General features: G+C 48.9%; 1 protein-coding gene across 4 annotated transcripts in view; it reads right to left on the minus strand.

Moving 5' to 3' along the window:
* Positions 1-1,739: 1,739 nt before the first annotated feature.
* The window catches only part of Pigg (phosphatidylinositol glycan anchor biosynthesis class G), a 43,445-nt gene continuing 31,443 nt past the window's right edge, over positions 1,740-13,741 (minus strand). For 3 of the 4 annotated variants that reach the window (XM_046423659.2, XM_046423658.2, XM_046423661.2), the window contains 3 exons: positions 11,138-11,447; positions 8,183-8,346; positions 4,771-5,180 (listed from right to left, as the gene is read on the minus strand). In XM_046423659.2, coding sequence (XP_046279615.1) covers positions 4,931-5,180; positions 8,183-8,346; positions 11,138-11,447 — 724 coding nt within the window. In that variant the 3' untranslated portion in view covers positions 4,771-4,930. Of the gene's footprint in view, positions 2,066-2,470; positions 2,674-4,770; positions 5,181-8,182; positions 8,347-11,137; positions 11,448-13,741 lie in introns of those variants that run through there. The other variant, XR_006847007.2, reaches the window with a different exon arrangement.

Here is a 13,741-nt window from a genome sequence, read left to right on the forward strand (position 1 = left end):
TGGGCATGGTGGTGCACACCTATAATCTCAGAGGCTTGGGAGGCTGAGGCAGGAGCATCACAAGTTCAAATCAGCCTCAGCAACTTAGCAAGACCCTGTCTCTAAATAAAATACAAAAATTTTAAAAAATGGCTGGGGATTGCGGTTCACTGGCTGAGCACCATTTAACATGCAGGCACTAAATAGAACATGCAGACGCATTGACCTTGCCTCCTGAGCCTTGCTAAACAGACTCAGAATTTCACTCATAGTTAAAAACAAAAAAAACCGGAAGGAAGGAGAGATGGAGGAGGTTAATCAAGCCAGGGGTGAAAGCAAGGCTGCTTCACATCCAGAATGTGTGTGCAAACCTTCCCCGAAGCCCCTGGTGGCTCTCCACACCTCTCCATCCTGCTAGATCCCCAACCAGCCCAGAAGCACCGAGAGCAGCCTTGACCAACTGCCCTCTGCCTTGGAGCTTTCTCTAGTGCATGTAGTCTGCCTTGCTTGTCTGCAGCCTACAGAGGGTCCAGGCAAACAACTGTGCCTGCCTTCTCCAGATGTTCATCATCTAAAAAATTATCTTAGCTCTGGTCTGGTGAACCTAGTCCTGCTGCTGGTAGTTACAGGAACCTGTTCCTTTTCCTGGCTAGGAGCTGTTAGAATCCAAATAAACCCTATTAGATTAGAAATCCATTGGTATCAAGAATTCTTGGTTTAACAATTTAACAGAATAAAGAAGAAATATATGACTAACATAATACATGCAGAAAAGCAGTTGACAAGGGGCTGGGGTTGGGGATCCGTGGTAGAGCACTTGCCTAGCATGTGTAACGCTCTGGGTTTGATCCTCAGCACCACATAAAAATAAATAAATAAAATAAAGATATTGTGTCCCTCTGCAGCTAAAAAAAGAAAAGAAAATCAGTTCATAGAATCCAAGATTAACTCATGGTAAGAACAAATAGAAACTCAGCAAAGGAGAAGGGAGCTTCCTTATTCTGGCCCAGGCAACTCTGGCACAAGCTGAGTCACACTTGACGTGGAGACAGAAGAGCGTCCCACCCCTGGGAGCAGGGCAGGGACTTCTTCCCAGTACTGCTGCTCAACACCACACTGGGGGTTCTGTGCAGTACAACACGTCAAGGAAAATAAATAAGAGGCAGAGAGAGGAAGGGGGGGGGGCGAAACTGTTCCAACTCACAGGACGCAGTTGCTAGTGGAGAAAGGCCAAGGAATTGCCACAACTGCAAGTGAAACTGCATCCTTCATGCAGGCCTCAGGAAGCAAGGGCAGCCCGACTGTAGGTTCTGTCAGCAAATGCCTGGAAAGTTGACACCAAATTCACATCTTCATACATGTACTTTGTGTAATGAGGGTCTCCTTCCCACATCCATGCTATTCCCCCTCTCCCTCTATTTCCCTCCCACCCCGCTTCCCTATCTAGGGTAATCTTCATCTTATATACAAACAGAGATATGATAAACTGTGGTATAAAGGTGTATTAAGAATTGTAATGCAATAATAATAATAATAATGAGAGAGCGTATGTATAATGGCATAATTTGGCATGAACATATTACAGAGTTACGAAAAATTGTGCTGTGAATGGATAATTATGATCATAATGCACGCCACTATAGTCATGTATGTAAGAAATAAAAAAAAAGATAGCTATATCTAAAAAAAAATGACGGGAAAGTTGTCATGAGGGGGCAAAATTGCCATGTATGCAGTCGAGGGGAGAAATAAAGAATGAACACACGCTTCTGCCCCTTTTAATGCTTTATTCACTCAAATTACTCCATACAATTTCACTCTATAGGTTCTTAATCAAGAAAACCACAATCCTTAATGCTAGGCACTGCAATAGATTAATAATCAATTCACAGCAAACAATTCTAGATTAATTCTAAGCACTGCAAAACACATTTAATCATGACAGGTTAATGACAGACATTTCCTCTGCATGCTAAGTTCAAAAGTCTTAAGCCTTAGGCTTTATGTCCAGCAGATGCACAGTCACTTAGACCATGGTGATCAGGTCCAGAACCAAGGCAGGCTTTTCCTGGTGTGGAATGGATGACTGTTGAGGAGAGAGTCATAGGGAGAAACCAGATTTAAAGATAGGTAGTTAGTGTAGTTTAGGTAAATCGGGTCTAACATGGAGGAAGATAAAGACAATGGAGACCATTATGGAGAATGGAGTCCAGGAAACCAGAGCTGCAATTGGGGAAATTGGAATGTTAATGTCCCTAAGGCCCGGGTCCCATCCTAAGGAACTGTTAATGAAGCAGCTCCCAGCAAACAGAGAGGTACTAATCAAAAACCGCCCCAGGCCCATCCTGCCCAAATTACTCCTTCAGCCCACCTACCTCCCACCTTTTGGCCTTCCCACCTGCATTCTATCACTGCAGGATAGAGGGAAACAAAGGACAGAAGTGTGGGAGGACTAAAAGAAGACCTTAGCTATAAAAAGGGAAGAACTTACCCTTCCAAGGATTCAGCCTTTCGGGTCCTTCTTCCTGCGGGGAGAAGTCTTTTCTGCTGTCCTTTAATAAAGCCTTCCACTTTCCACTCTTGGCTTGCCTCGGCGTGCTTCTTGGTGTTATACTTTGGCATTCGGGAAGCAAAGACTCATCACCGGTAAACAGCGGTAACAGTGATCAGGTCCGGAACCAAGGCAGGCTTTTCCTGGTGTGGAGTGGATGACCAGTGAGGAGAGGGTTTTAGGGAGAAGTTGTGGCTCTCACCAAGGTCCAGATGAGGCGGTAGAGTTTGAGAGTGTCCCCCCACATACCCTCACGACCTCCCACCCAGAGCTGTGAATCTAGTCACTGAATGTCACTGACTGCCGCTCCTGGGTGATGAAGCTTCCTTGCCTTAGTCCTCTTGCCTAGCTCTTCTCAGGCTGCCTTCTTCTTCTGAATCAGTAGAGCTATGGAGGCCAAGGCAGCAGTGCGGAAGCTGCTGGCCTGGCACAGAGGAAGGCCGGCCCCACATGTCCTGGGCTCCCACGACGGGTGCCCAAGAACACCCCTGAGCGGCAGCAGGTATATCTCACTGGATCTGCAGGTCCAGGAGGGGAGGTCATGAATGCTGTGCAAGGACCACTGGCCAGTGCCCAGCACCAGCACCCTGTGGGTGTCAAGGGGGACTGGACCCATAAAACACACAGACTAATTTCATAGAAAGAGTGGTCTCTGGATGTTGGAATCTTGATGGTCAAGCGTGCTGACGATCACCACCACTGAGATTTCATCATGAACTAAAGTCTGGAAAAACGTGGAGATGCAAACCCTCAGGACTTAACTGATGAGTTGGGTGGGGAGCTGAGAAGTGCTTAGGCATTGACTGAAGACGATCCAAGCATGTGCAGCATATGCACAGGCCATTCCTTAAACAGAAAGGTACCTGCCCTAAACCACCTGGGCAGGCACCAACTCAGGGTCAAGGAACAATCAATTGGCTGCAATGCACAGGGCATGAAAGATCCTGCACACTGTAGCAGGCTCCACTCTGCAATTAAATATCCCTCTTTAAGAATAATGTGTATTTGAAAGTAGTTCAAATAAAAGGAAAGGAAAAAATTGAAGAGACTATACTCCTGTCCATCCACAGGTCTGTGTGAGGAGGACACTGAGCTCCCCTGCTGTCCATCCACAGGTCTGTGTGAGGAGGACACTGACTCCCACTGCTGTCCATCCACAGGTCTGTTGAGGAAGACACTGAGCTCCCCTGCTGTCCATCCACAGGTCTGTGTGAGGAGACATTGGGGCTCTCATTCCTCTCTATCCCTAGGTCTGTGCAGTTCTCTTGCTTCTTACTCTGTAAACACCTCACAAGAGGTGTATCTTCAACTGAATCAGATATAAGACAGATTTTTAAAAATTTAAAATGTCATTCTTACTGTTATTGTTTGGATGTGAGGTATCTCCCATTATCTCATGTGAGAGAAAACAGCAAGGTTTATGAAGTGATTGGATTTGGAGAGTTAACCCAAAGAGTGAATTACTACTCTGGTGGGATTGATTGGTGACTGAAGGCAGCTATGGTGTGGCTGGAGGAGGTGGGCGTGCGTATGGCTTTGGGGTGGATATTTGTATCTGGTGAGTGGTGTATCTGGTGTATCTTGTATCCCTGTTTACTGATTATGTGAGCTGCCTCCTGCTGGATTCTGTTGTCTATGGACTGAGACCTCTTAAACTTTCTTCATCTACTATTGTTCTGGTTGGGTGCTTAGTTACCGCAGCAAAAAAGCTGACTGAAATACTTGCTAATTTAAAAAATTTTTTTTTTTTTTGGAAAATATAATTATTTTTCTTGAAAATGTTATATTTAATTTCTTTTAGAATGCTTCAGATATTTAACAAGCAGCTCTACTTTTCTCTAATTAGGCAAAGATGTAACTTATAATGAAACTCCCTTGTGGGTATATGTACAAAAACCCCAGAAAAAAATCCTTATATTAACAAAAATAGATTATTTTTAAAGGAGCAATTTCTGTGAAGAGTGTTCATTTAAATGCTATCAGCAGTGATGGACTCCTCCCACATAAGCCAGTGCCCCTGGGTGTCCACGGCTTTGGAGTGTTCAGGGGCCTGGGTGCCATAATGTGGCTCCTGGAGCAGGTAACCCCCTGCCCAGGGGCCCCAGGCACTCTGAGGACACTCCAGGATCTTTGTTCATCAGTTTAAACACACATCATAACATGCATAACATCAGAGGAACTTAAAAGTGCACAAGTTTCTGGAGTGATTGGCAATAGGGAAACCACAATACACACTGAAGTATTTTAAAGTCACCTTTTATTAAAGTACTTACTCCTTAATCTAATTTCAAGTACAGCTGAAGCTGGTTACCAACTTTATAAGTTTACATCTTTTTTTTAGATGGAACTTGAATCTAATAGATTGTTCAGTACTCAAACCCACAGGGCAGACAGCAGACTTTAAGAGCCACCCATTTCCAGTGTCCACCTCTGTATTGGCCCTGCACGGCTGTTCTGATCTGCAGCTGTGAAGAGCGCACAGAGGGCCGCTGTGATGAGCAGATGCATACCCTCATAGAGGAGCTTTGGAGAAAACACACTCCATATGAATAAGTGGTAGCGCAGGGACGTCACCAGGATGAGATACGTGGCGACTGGCACGGAACAGATTAGCGCATAGCAGAAGCAAGCACGGCTCAGTGCAGGACCACTGTCAACAAGAGAAGTGGGTTAGCTCCTGCCCCCAACTCGGGACCAGACATGAGGAAGACTCTTCTCCTGTACTGGAGAGCACTGAGCACCTCCCTGTGCTCACCCATTTCCAGAACCTGTGCTGATTTCCTGCAGGTGTACCAGAGAAGATGTACCCACTGAGGGCAGGGTGCATCACTAACAATAAGCTCTGAGAGGGAAGAAGGCACGTGAGGGTTGTGTCTCCAGTTCTTGGAGAGGCCAAGCTTGACTGCTTGCAGACCTTCCTTGCCACTCAGGACCTGCCCCCAAGGAAACTGGACCTGTTGTTTGGGTGGGCCGCAACTCTGACCCCCTTCAGAGCCGCTAACACAACCCAGTGGTCGTAGCCTTCACATTATGGTCAGTTTATGTCCCCTCATTGCTCCCCCCCAACTGTGGCACTGGGGTGCCCTGCTGGACCCAACAGGGGCTGCCTCGTCACATCCTAGGCAACGGCACCAACACCTCTAAAAGGTGCACACTCTGCACAAGCTTCATGGTATGTGGGCTCTGGCTGGCCCCCAGGGGAGTGTACAGGACCCACAGCTTCCTTCCTACCCAAGGGCTCATGTAAGGTGAGCTGCCACACAGCCCTACTCTGCCTCGTCCTCCAGCTGACAGTCCAAAACACCATCCCTTCAGAAGCCACACCTCAGTCCCTGAATGGTAACACATTTCTTACTACTCTCTTTTCGCCTGGCACGGGACACCTGTGCTGCAGGGAGCACGTGGACGCAGCTTTGACCTATTGGAAGTATTGCTCTGTGCACCATTTAGATCTGCTCACAGCTTTCTTACATCACTGGGACAAAAGGGAGGCGGATTCAGCTTGATGTTTTAAGCTTTTGAACATGAAGGAAGAAACCAGTTCTAAAGTGCAAGATAACTCCTTAATTAGAGAAGCCATCAAATCGATTAAAACTCTTTTTGGAAGATGCTGTCTCTTCTCCAAAACACAGATGTGCCTGCTGTGCATGTTGGTCATCAGCTCCAAGGCGCCAAGACTGCTGCTCTTTACAGAAGGCCTGCCAGGCAGACGGAGGATGAGCCGCATCCTTTGCACCGGTGCAATTGGGTTCCACCCAAAGTGTGCTCAACCATGTGCCAGTCCCTGCAGACAGAGGTGGACAGACCCCACAACTCCTGGCCCTCTTGGTGTTTACTGCCAAGGAAGGGGCTTCTGTTTCTCTAAGTCCAGTGTCCACTTGCAGCCTGTCTCCAACCCACCCACACAGCATCCTAGACAGCTGCAGAGAGGCAACTTCCAGATTTGTGAGCAGGAGCTCTGCCCCAGAGCTCAGTTTTGGCCCTGATTGTGGGTTGGGTGAGCCTCACTGTGGGGTCTGTCCACACATTGCCCTGAGTGCAGCTGACTGTTTTAGGTGTCCCTTATCTGCAGAAAGCTAGGGTCTGGCTGGAGATGAAGTTCTCACCCTCAGAGGGCTGTGGGTCAGCTGGCTGGAAGGCACTTGGCTCTCACCTGCACCCTGATGTGCACCTAGAGCTTGGGGTGGGAAGCTCTCTCCAGGGCTGAGGCCATCTCATGGCTCTCTAGTGGATGACACTAATGCCCACCTTTGCCCTGATGGAAACAGGCTGAGTATGAACACAACTCCAGGCCTGCAGGATACCTCCATGGAGATGCTGAGAGGAGGCTAGATGCTTGGGCTGGAGCCTCGGGGCAGTCTGAGCCATGCATAACCTGGGGATCTCCGAGTGGTTCTGGGGTTGAGGAAGGACGAGGACCTGGGGTGGGACGAATGCAAACCCACAAAGGTGGCCACACAGCAAAGCCAGAGGACAGAGCAGACCCACAGACACTGCTGGCAGAGGTAGGGATGTGGAGTTTGTAGGGTCACTGGGTGGTCAGTGGAGCCTGGGAATCTCCTGAGGGTCAGCCCATAGCCAACAGTACAGCAGCCGCAGCCAGAGCTGCTCTTCCAGTCATGGCTGATGTGGAAGCCCCACCAGAAAGACTGGCAGGGCACATGAGTGTCACAGCTCCTAGGGTTGGGGCCACTGGTCAAAGTGGTATGCCGGTGAGGCTCTGGCTGACCTGGTGTGTCCACCAGAGTGTGTGGGAGGCAAGTGCAGTGCTGCTGGCTATATGGCTTAGTGAGTGGACAAGCACCTGGGACCAGGGTTGCAGATGGAGCAAGTTGTGCGTCTGCAGACCAGGGACGGGGGCACTTCCCAGTGATGCCACACTCCCTCTCCTGCCCCAAGCAACCTCTGTTCTACGGATGGGGAAACCAGGCACAGACGAGTCCAACAGCTTTATGGGCGGCTCTCTGGCTACCCTGGGGGACTCAGAAACAAGTTGCCCACACTCTGCTGTGGCTGACTCCATCAGGCGGGCTACCCAGCACTGAGGCTGCCTGGTGAACAAGCTGGCGAAGGCCAGATCCATGGAGCCTCCTGTCAGGGAGGAACTGAGCACAAATCCACAGGTAAGGAGGAAACAGCAAATCCTAAGGAGGTAGGGCTGCAGCCGAGAGAACAGGCAAGGAAGGGTGAGGGCATGCTGTGCAGGTGGGAGGCACATGTGTGCAAATCCCCCAGGAGGGCCTTGCTGGTGTGCGATTGTGTCTGAACTCTCCCTGCTTGGCTTCAGCCTCTTGTATGGGCGGAAACCCCTTCTGGGGCCTTTCCCTTGTGGCAGGGCTTTTGGAAGCCAAGAACCAGCATCTTTTGTCTTCTTGCCCCCAAGGGGAAGAACTAGCTTCCCTCCCAATACCAACAAGCAAGAGAAATTTCCACTGTGTGGTTTGAACTGGGAGACCTGAACTTGGCCCACAGAGCCTCAGACCCACCCAGGCCTCTGAGCTACAAACTGTGCTTATTTAAGGAAAAGAAAATCTGTGAAAAAAAATGGTCTAACCCTTGGGGTTTTGATGCCCTTATCCAGAATAAGTTTCACTTTTCAGAACAGGCAACCTGCCATTAGATTTATGCTAGAAGACGGAGAAAGCACCTCACCTGCTTGCTTCTGAGCTCAGGAAGTGTGCCAAGTGGCTGGCCCACAGCACAGGCCCCACATATGTCCCAAACACTGTCAGGAATGTGGCTGGAATTTCCATATAGGTATCTAAGCCCACGAAGCCTGCTGAGATGTCAATGGTGGCAATGTTGTTGGAGTTTCCCTGGAACACAGGAGAACAGGGTTGACACTGGTTTAGCAATACAGACACCAACCACCACTATGTTAACGTGAAACACACACACATATGGCTCAGATGAGCACACCAATGCGGACACACAGTCAGAAGAGCCAGAGGCTCTGGTGAGCGCCAACTGCCTGCCATTTCTTCAGGTTACTAGGCTGGCTGTGGGTGACCTGTCCATCTGCCTGCCACATGATATAGGCCCAGGAGGAAGGAGTGGAGTACTAGGTCTTGTGCCACTGGCATAGGCCAGTCTGCTGGCTACTGAAGCATACCCACACCTCTGGCAGACCCAGAGGCTGACCTTGATACACGTGTGGATGTCCTACAAGGGCCTTCCAAGGTGATACATGTGGCCCTGTGAGGCACAGCTGCCCAGCGTGTCTGAGGGGACACTGGGCTGGAGGTCAAGTGCTGTCTATACAGTGGGTCCTGATGGATACTGCTGAATCATGTGGCAGAGTGGGCCAACTGCTCTGGGAGGGAACATTCTGCTACTGAGGGTGGCTTTTCTGACTGCTGCCCACATTCTGGCTGGTTGTAGCCCAGCTCTGGTGGGCCATAAGATATGGGACATGGGGGACAATGCCACATAGCTCATCCTGCTATGGGATTTTGGATCAAAAAGTGGATCTGCCAAGATTCTGCTACTTTACTGTCAGTCTGCTGGCAGTGATGACCCTCTATCTCTGTGTCATGAGGACCCTCTTCAGACGCTGAGGAAGCATATGGTCAGTGGCACACTTGCGTCCACAAGGCGCAGCCAGGGCCCCTCTTGGAACTGCCTACCTGAGCCCTAACTGGGTGTCCCAAACCCACTCCCTCATCCTTTGGCAGGTGTGGTTCCAGGAACACCTGTGGCAGAGGTATGCACTGCTCACTCCCTGCTCACCTGTGTGAGGCCATACCTGTTGCAGACGCCACTGCACATCTTCCCCTGAAACTCATTCTGCTCACAGTGAGCTGTTCCCTAACTCCTGGTGGGGGCAGTGGGGAGGGGCTTCCATGGGAAAGAAGCACGAGGGAGGATGAGGGGCAGAAGAAGGCCTGGTTGGACAGGAGCAGGTCTGGTTCTGGGAGACTGATGGCAGCCCCAAAACAGCATCAGTCTGCAGAGAGGGCTGACCTCGTGGTTCAGCAGCTAGGCTGCACGTGCTGAAGCTCTCCTTGTATGAATTCATAACCCTCAACCATGCTGATGCGGTGCACAGGGAGGAAACTGAGACAGAGACCAGGACCCGGCACAAGTGGACACCCATGTTCCCATCCTCATGCTGTGGAGGAAACGAAGGGCTCAGAGAAGGATGCAGGAGAAGCAAAGCTTCTGACTCTTCTCCCAGGAAACCTGACAGTGAAGGGAAAGAAGCTCAACCTGAAGGTCAGGGAGGGAAGTGAGGGGCAGAGAACAGAAGGACAAGAAGACAGCAGGAGGGTAGCTAGGGACTCCTCTGGCTGTCAGTGTGAGGCCTGGAGTCCAGCACAGGGGGGTACCTGGTGCAGAAACACTAGTGGTGTGGCCTGCAGAGCTCAGAGGGCACGGCTTGCTGCCCATGCTGCCTCCTGCCACACTGTGGAAGCTGGGCCAAACCTGGAGCAAAGTGTGCTCCAGAAGCTGTCTCTTCGACCAGCATCAAAAATGTTCAGTACCAGGGCCAGGCACAGCTAAGCTCCTGGCCGCACTACAACCTGGGATAAGGGCACTATGTACTGTTCCCAGCTTATAGATAAGGAAACTAAGGTGAAGCAGGTGCTTGCCAGAGGTTACCAGGTGGGAAGTCCTGGATATTAGCATCTGTGCCTGTGGCTCTCTGCATTCTATTAAGGACCCCTATGCTGGCATCCAGGGGCCCCTGCCTTCCACAGGAGCACAGTCTACAGTGGGGAAGCTTAGCTGGCATATGGAGTGAGTGACCAGGGGCTGCGATAGTTGGGAGGCCAGGGAACTCTACAGCATGATGGTCTCCACCTGGTCATGCTACACAAGGACTTAAGAGAGTTCTCTAATTTCACCTACCACCCTTGGGCTTTGAGGTCAAACAGAGACAAGCCATTTAGTTGTGGGCTGCTCCACAGGTAATGCTGGGAGCTTAGGAAACCAAGAGCAGAGGAGGCTGGGGAAGAGACTGACCTGTTGGGACACACAGCCAGACAAGCCTCTGGGAGCCTCTGGGTCTGTTTGGCATAGGAAGGCTGATGGAGGAGACAGAGAGATGTCCCGTAGCTGATCAGTCAGGGAGCTGAGTTGGGAGGGGATCAGAGGAGAGGTGGCACCTGCTCTGGGGATCCCAGGAGGCTGGTGGAACTGGATCCCTCCTAGGCTTGCCCCCTGTCCAGGAGTTGTCCTACCCCTGCATACCCAAAGTGGGCTTGGCCTGCTGCTGATGGGTCTTTGAACACTGGAGAGATGCCCTGACCATCCTTCAGGCCCCAGGGTGGACAGCTCCAATACCAAGGGTAAAGGGATGAGGAAGCACAGTGACTAACTGTTGAAGCCAGTGAAGGGCACACCCGCCTCCTAGACTGTCGGTACTAGGTGACCCCCTGACCCTGCAAAGCAGCAATCTTGTCTTATACCCATTCATCCACACCTTGGAGCTGTACTCTACTCTTAAAGTTTCACATGAAATTGAAGCATAATTCATCATGCATACTGACAATTCTTCCACTGAACAAATATCACTCTACAACTTGTAAAATTTTCTCAAAGAAAACTAAAAGATTAAATGACGTTGAAAGTTAATAGTCTTCTACCCAGATAACAACAACCTACCTGAAAATAGAAGAATGCTTGACCGAACCAATAATGCATTACAGTAATCTCAGCTGCATCGTGTCTCAGAGGCTTCCAGATGAATTTAGTCATTACAGTCTGAATCAAGAGACTAAAGGCTAATACCGGAAGATTATGTGGTCTCAAGAGCAATGCTGCCAGAAGAACTAATCCACTATATATCTCCCACAAACCTACAGTCTTGATTTTGAAGTCTGCAGCAATGACTTGGGATTTAAGCAAGTCTTTGGTGCCCGTGAACAGAATGCCAAGGACAAAGACATAAACAAAACGAGCTTCAATAATACCCCTAAAAAAAGAGCAAAACAAGTTAATTCATTCATACCAGCTAGAAAAATTCAAATACATATTTTCTCATGAAAAACATATATAACTGGGGAGTGCCTGAATGTGCCCAGCCAGCTAAGGGGGCTGTGACACCCTTGTGGAAGGAGTGTCACCTCCACCATCTTCCTGCAAGGGGCAGCCTGATGTGTGCCTTCCTTATGGAGTTGGTGAAGTCTTGCTCATGTGGTCCCAGGATCACCTGGTTGCAAGACCACAGCCACACCCTTGCAGCATACAAGAAAAGCCACCTACCTGCTTTGCATCGTTAACGGAAATCCTCTGTGCTAGCCCAGCTGTCAGGAATGTCTACAAGTTCACAAATGTTCAGTGTGCGACTGAGCGTGTCACTGTAAGGCAAATCTAAACGAGGATCTGCACAATTATATGTACACATGTGGAAAATGGACCATGGTCCAAGCCACTCAGTCCTGTCTCTGCTGCTTACTAGCTCTATTTTTGACTTCGACACTCAGCTCTGCCATTTGTGGAAAGAACAGAGCAGCATCAACAACTCACATGCCTGTCCTAGCAATTAGCAACAGAGAGCATATAAAGTGTTTGGCAGATAGTAAACACTTGATACATACTAAGTGCTATGATGAACAAAGTACTTGAGAGCTTCATTTAAATCTATAAAGGATATAATTTATGATACCATACTTGAGAACTTCATCTTATGAAACATATATTACTTTTTTTTGAGGAACTGGGGATGGAATCTAGGGATGCTTTACCACTGAGCTCTACCCTAGCCCTTTTTTATTTTGAGTTGGGGTCTCATTAAGTTGCCCAGGCTGGTCTTAGACTTGTGACTCTTGTGCCTCAGCCTCCTGAATTTCTGGGAGTAAAGGCACGTGCCACCATGCCACATATATTCCTAAAACATATATATTTTATATAAACTAAAAAAGCTGATCATTTAAAATAATGCTAACTAAGTAAATTTTAAGTGAATACCAACATAATATCAGTTTTGAAAAATGAGTTCCTATATTAGGTTTTCTTAGAAATGTTTATGCCTTAAAAAATATTCATTTTTTAATTTGATTGGTTTAATCCAAACAGTGTGGGCACTGTGTGCCATGTGCCTGTTACATGGCCCTGGTTTGGGCAGCTGAGTTTAGGTGTCCTGCCATGCCCAGGCCAAGACGAAAGTGAGAACAGTCCAGGTGGGTTCTGAGGTCAGAACCACTGAAGAAGTTTCAAAGAGAAACAGGGTCTAGAAGAGGGCCTGCCTGAGGACAAGATGACAGAGCTGCTGGTGGTGAGCAGGAGGGAGGTGTCACTGGACATCTCCCATGGACCCGCCTCACTCTGATAATCAGTGCTTCTGGCACCCCCAGGACTACCCTGCTTGACCTCACACTCCAGCCAAGCCTGGCTTCTGAGTGGAGAAGAGAGTGAGGTACCAACAGCAAGGGATCTTAAAATACTGGATAAATCTAGAACCACAGCAGATCCAGAACCAGGTGGATCTGGAACCAGGAAGTATTCAGAAGCAGGACAGATGAGCAGAGGGATGGACGCATTTTATAGGAAGCACACTGGCAGGCTGGGGTTGTGGCTCAGTGGTAGAGCGCTTGCCTGGCATGTGTGAGGTACTGGGTTCAATCCTCAGCACCACGTAAAAATAAATAATAAAATAAAGGTATTGTGTCTGTTTACAACTAAAAAATAAAGAAAAGAAAGGCTATGTTCTGGACACCAGCAAAGGACATGCTGCAGATAGCAGGCAAGACAAGGCAAGGTGGTTGAAGTCTTGAAGTGAGAGATGCTGACATCAGGCACATAAACCTGGGAAGAAACGAGGAACTCATTCACATACTGCACTGTGTGACAGTGTTCAGCCTGGAAGTCTGCCAGGTCTCAGACTGGGAAGCCAACAGCTTTTGAGGTGTCTCCATGGATTGCTCTGGCACTGACCTCCCCAGCCTCTGGGGCAGGAAGCCCTACCATGCTGCTGCCCCCCGCCAGCAGGCACTGCCTCAACACCATTTCTGTCAGCACGTGCTTCTGGAATGCCTCCGAACCCCACAACCACCTGCATAGCCCCGCCACGACCCCTGCTCAGAGCTGGACCTTTTGCTTAATTAGAGAAGCAATACTTGTGAATTCTAGACACACATAAGTTTTAATAATACGTAAAAAGGAAGATTACAATCCACCTATGACCTCAGGTTCTAAATATAATTACCAATATTTTATTTCAGTCTTTTATATAAATATGAAAAGTGAAACACACTTGTTGGGGTCATA

Source organism: Marmota monax, unplaced genomic scaffold (assembly GCF_021218885.2).
Source record: "Marmota monax isolate L192 unplaced genomic scaffold, Marmota_monax_Labrador192_F-V1.1 WCK01_AAM20220418_F8-fsc00009, whole genome shotgun sequence".
Lineage (NCBI taxonomy): Eukaryota > Metazoa > Chordata > Mammalia > Rodentia > Sciuridae > Marmota > Marmota monax.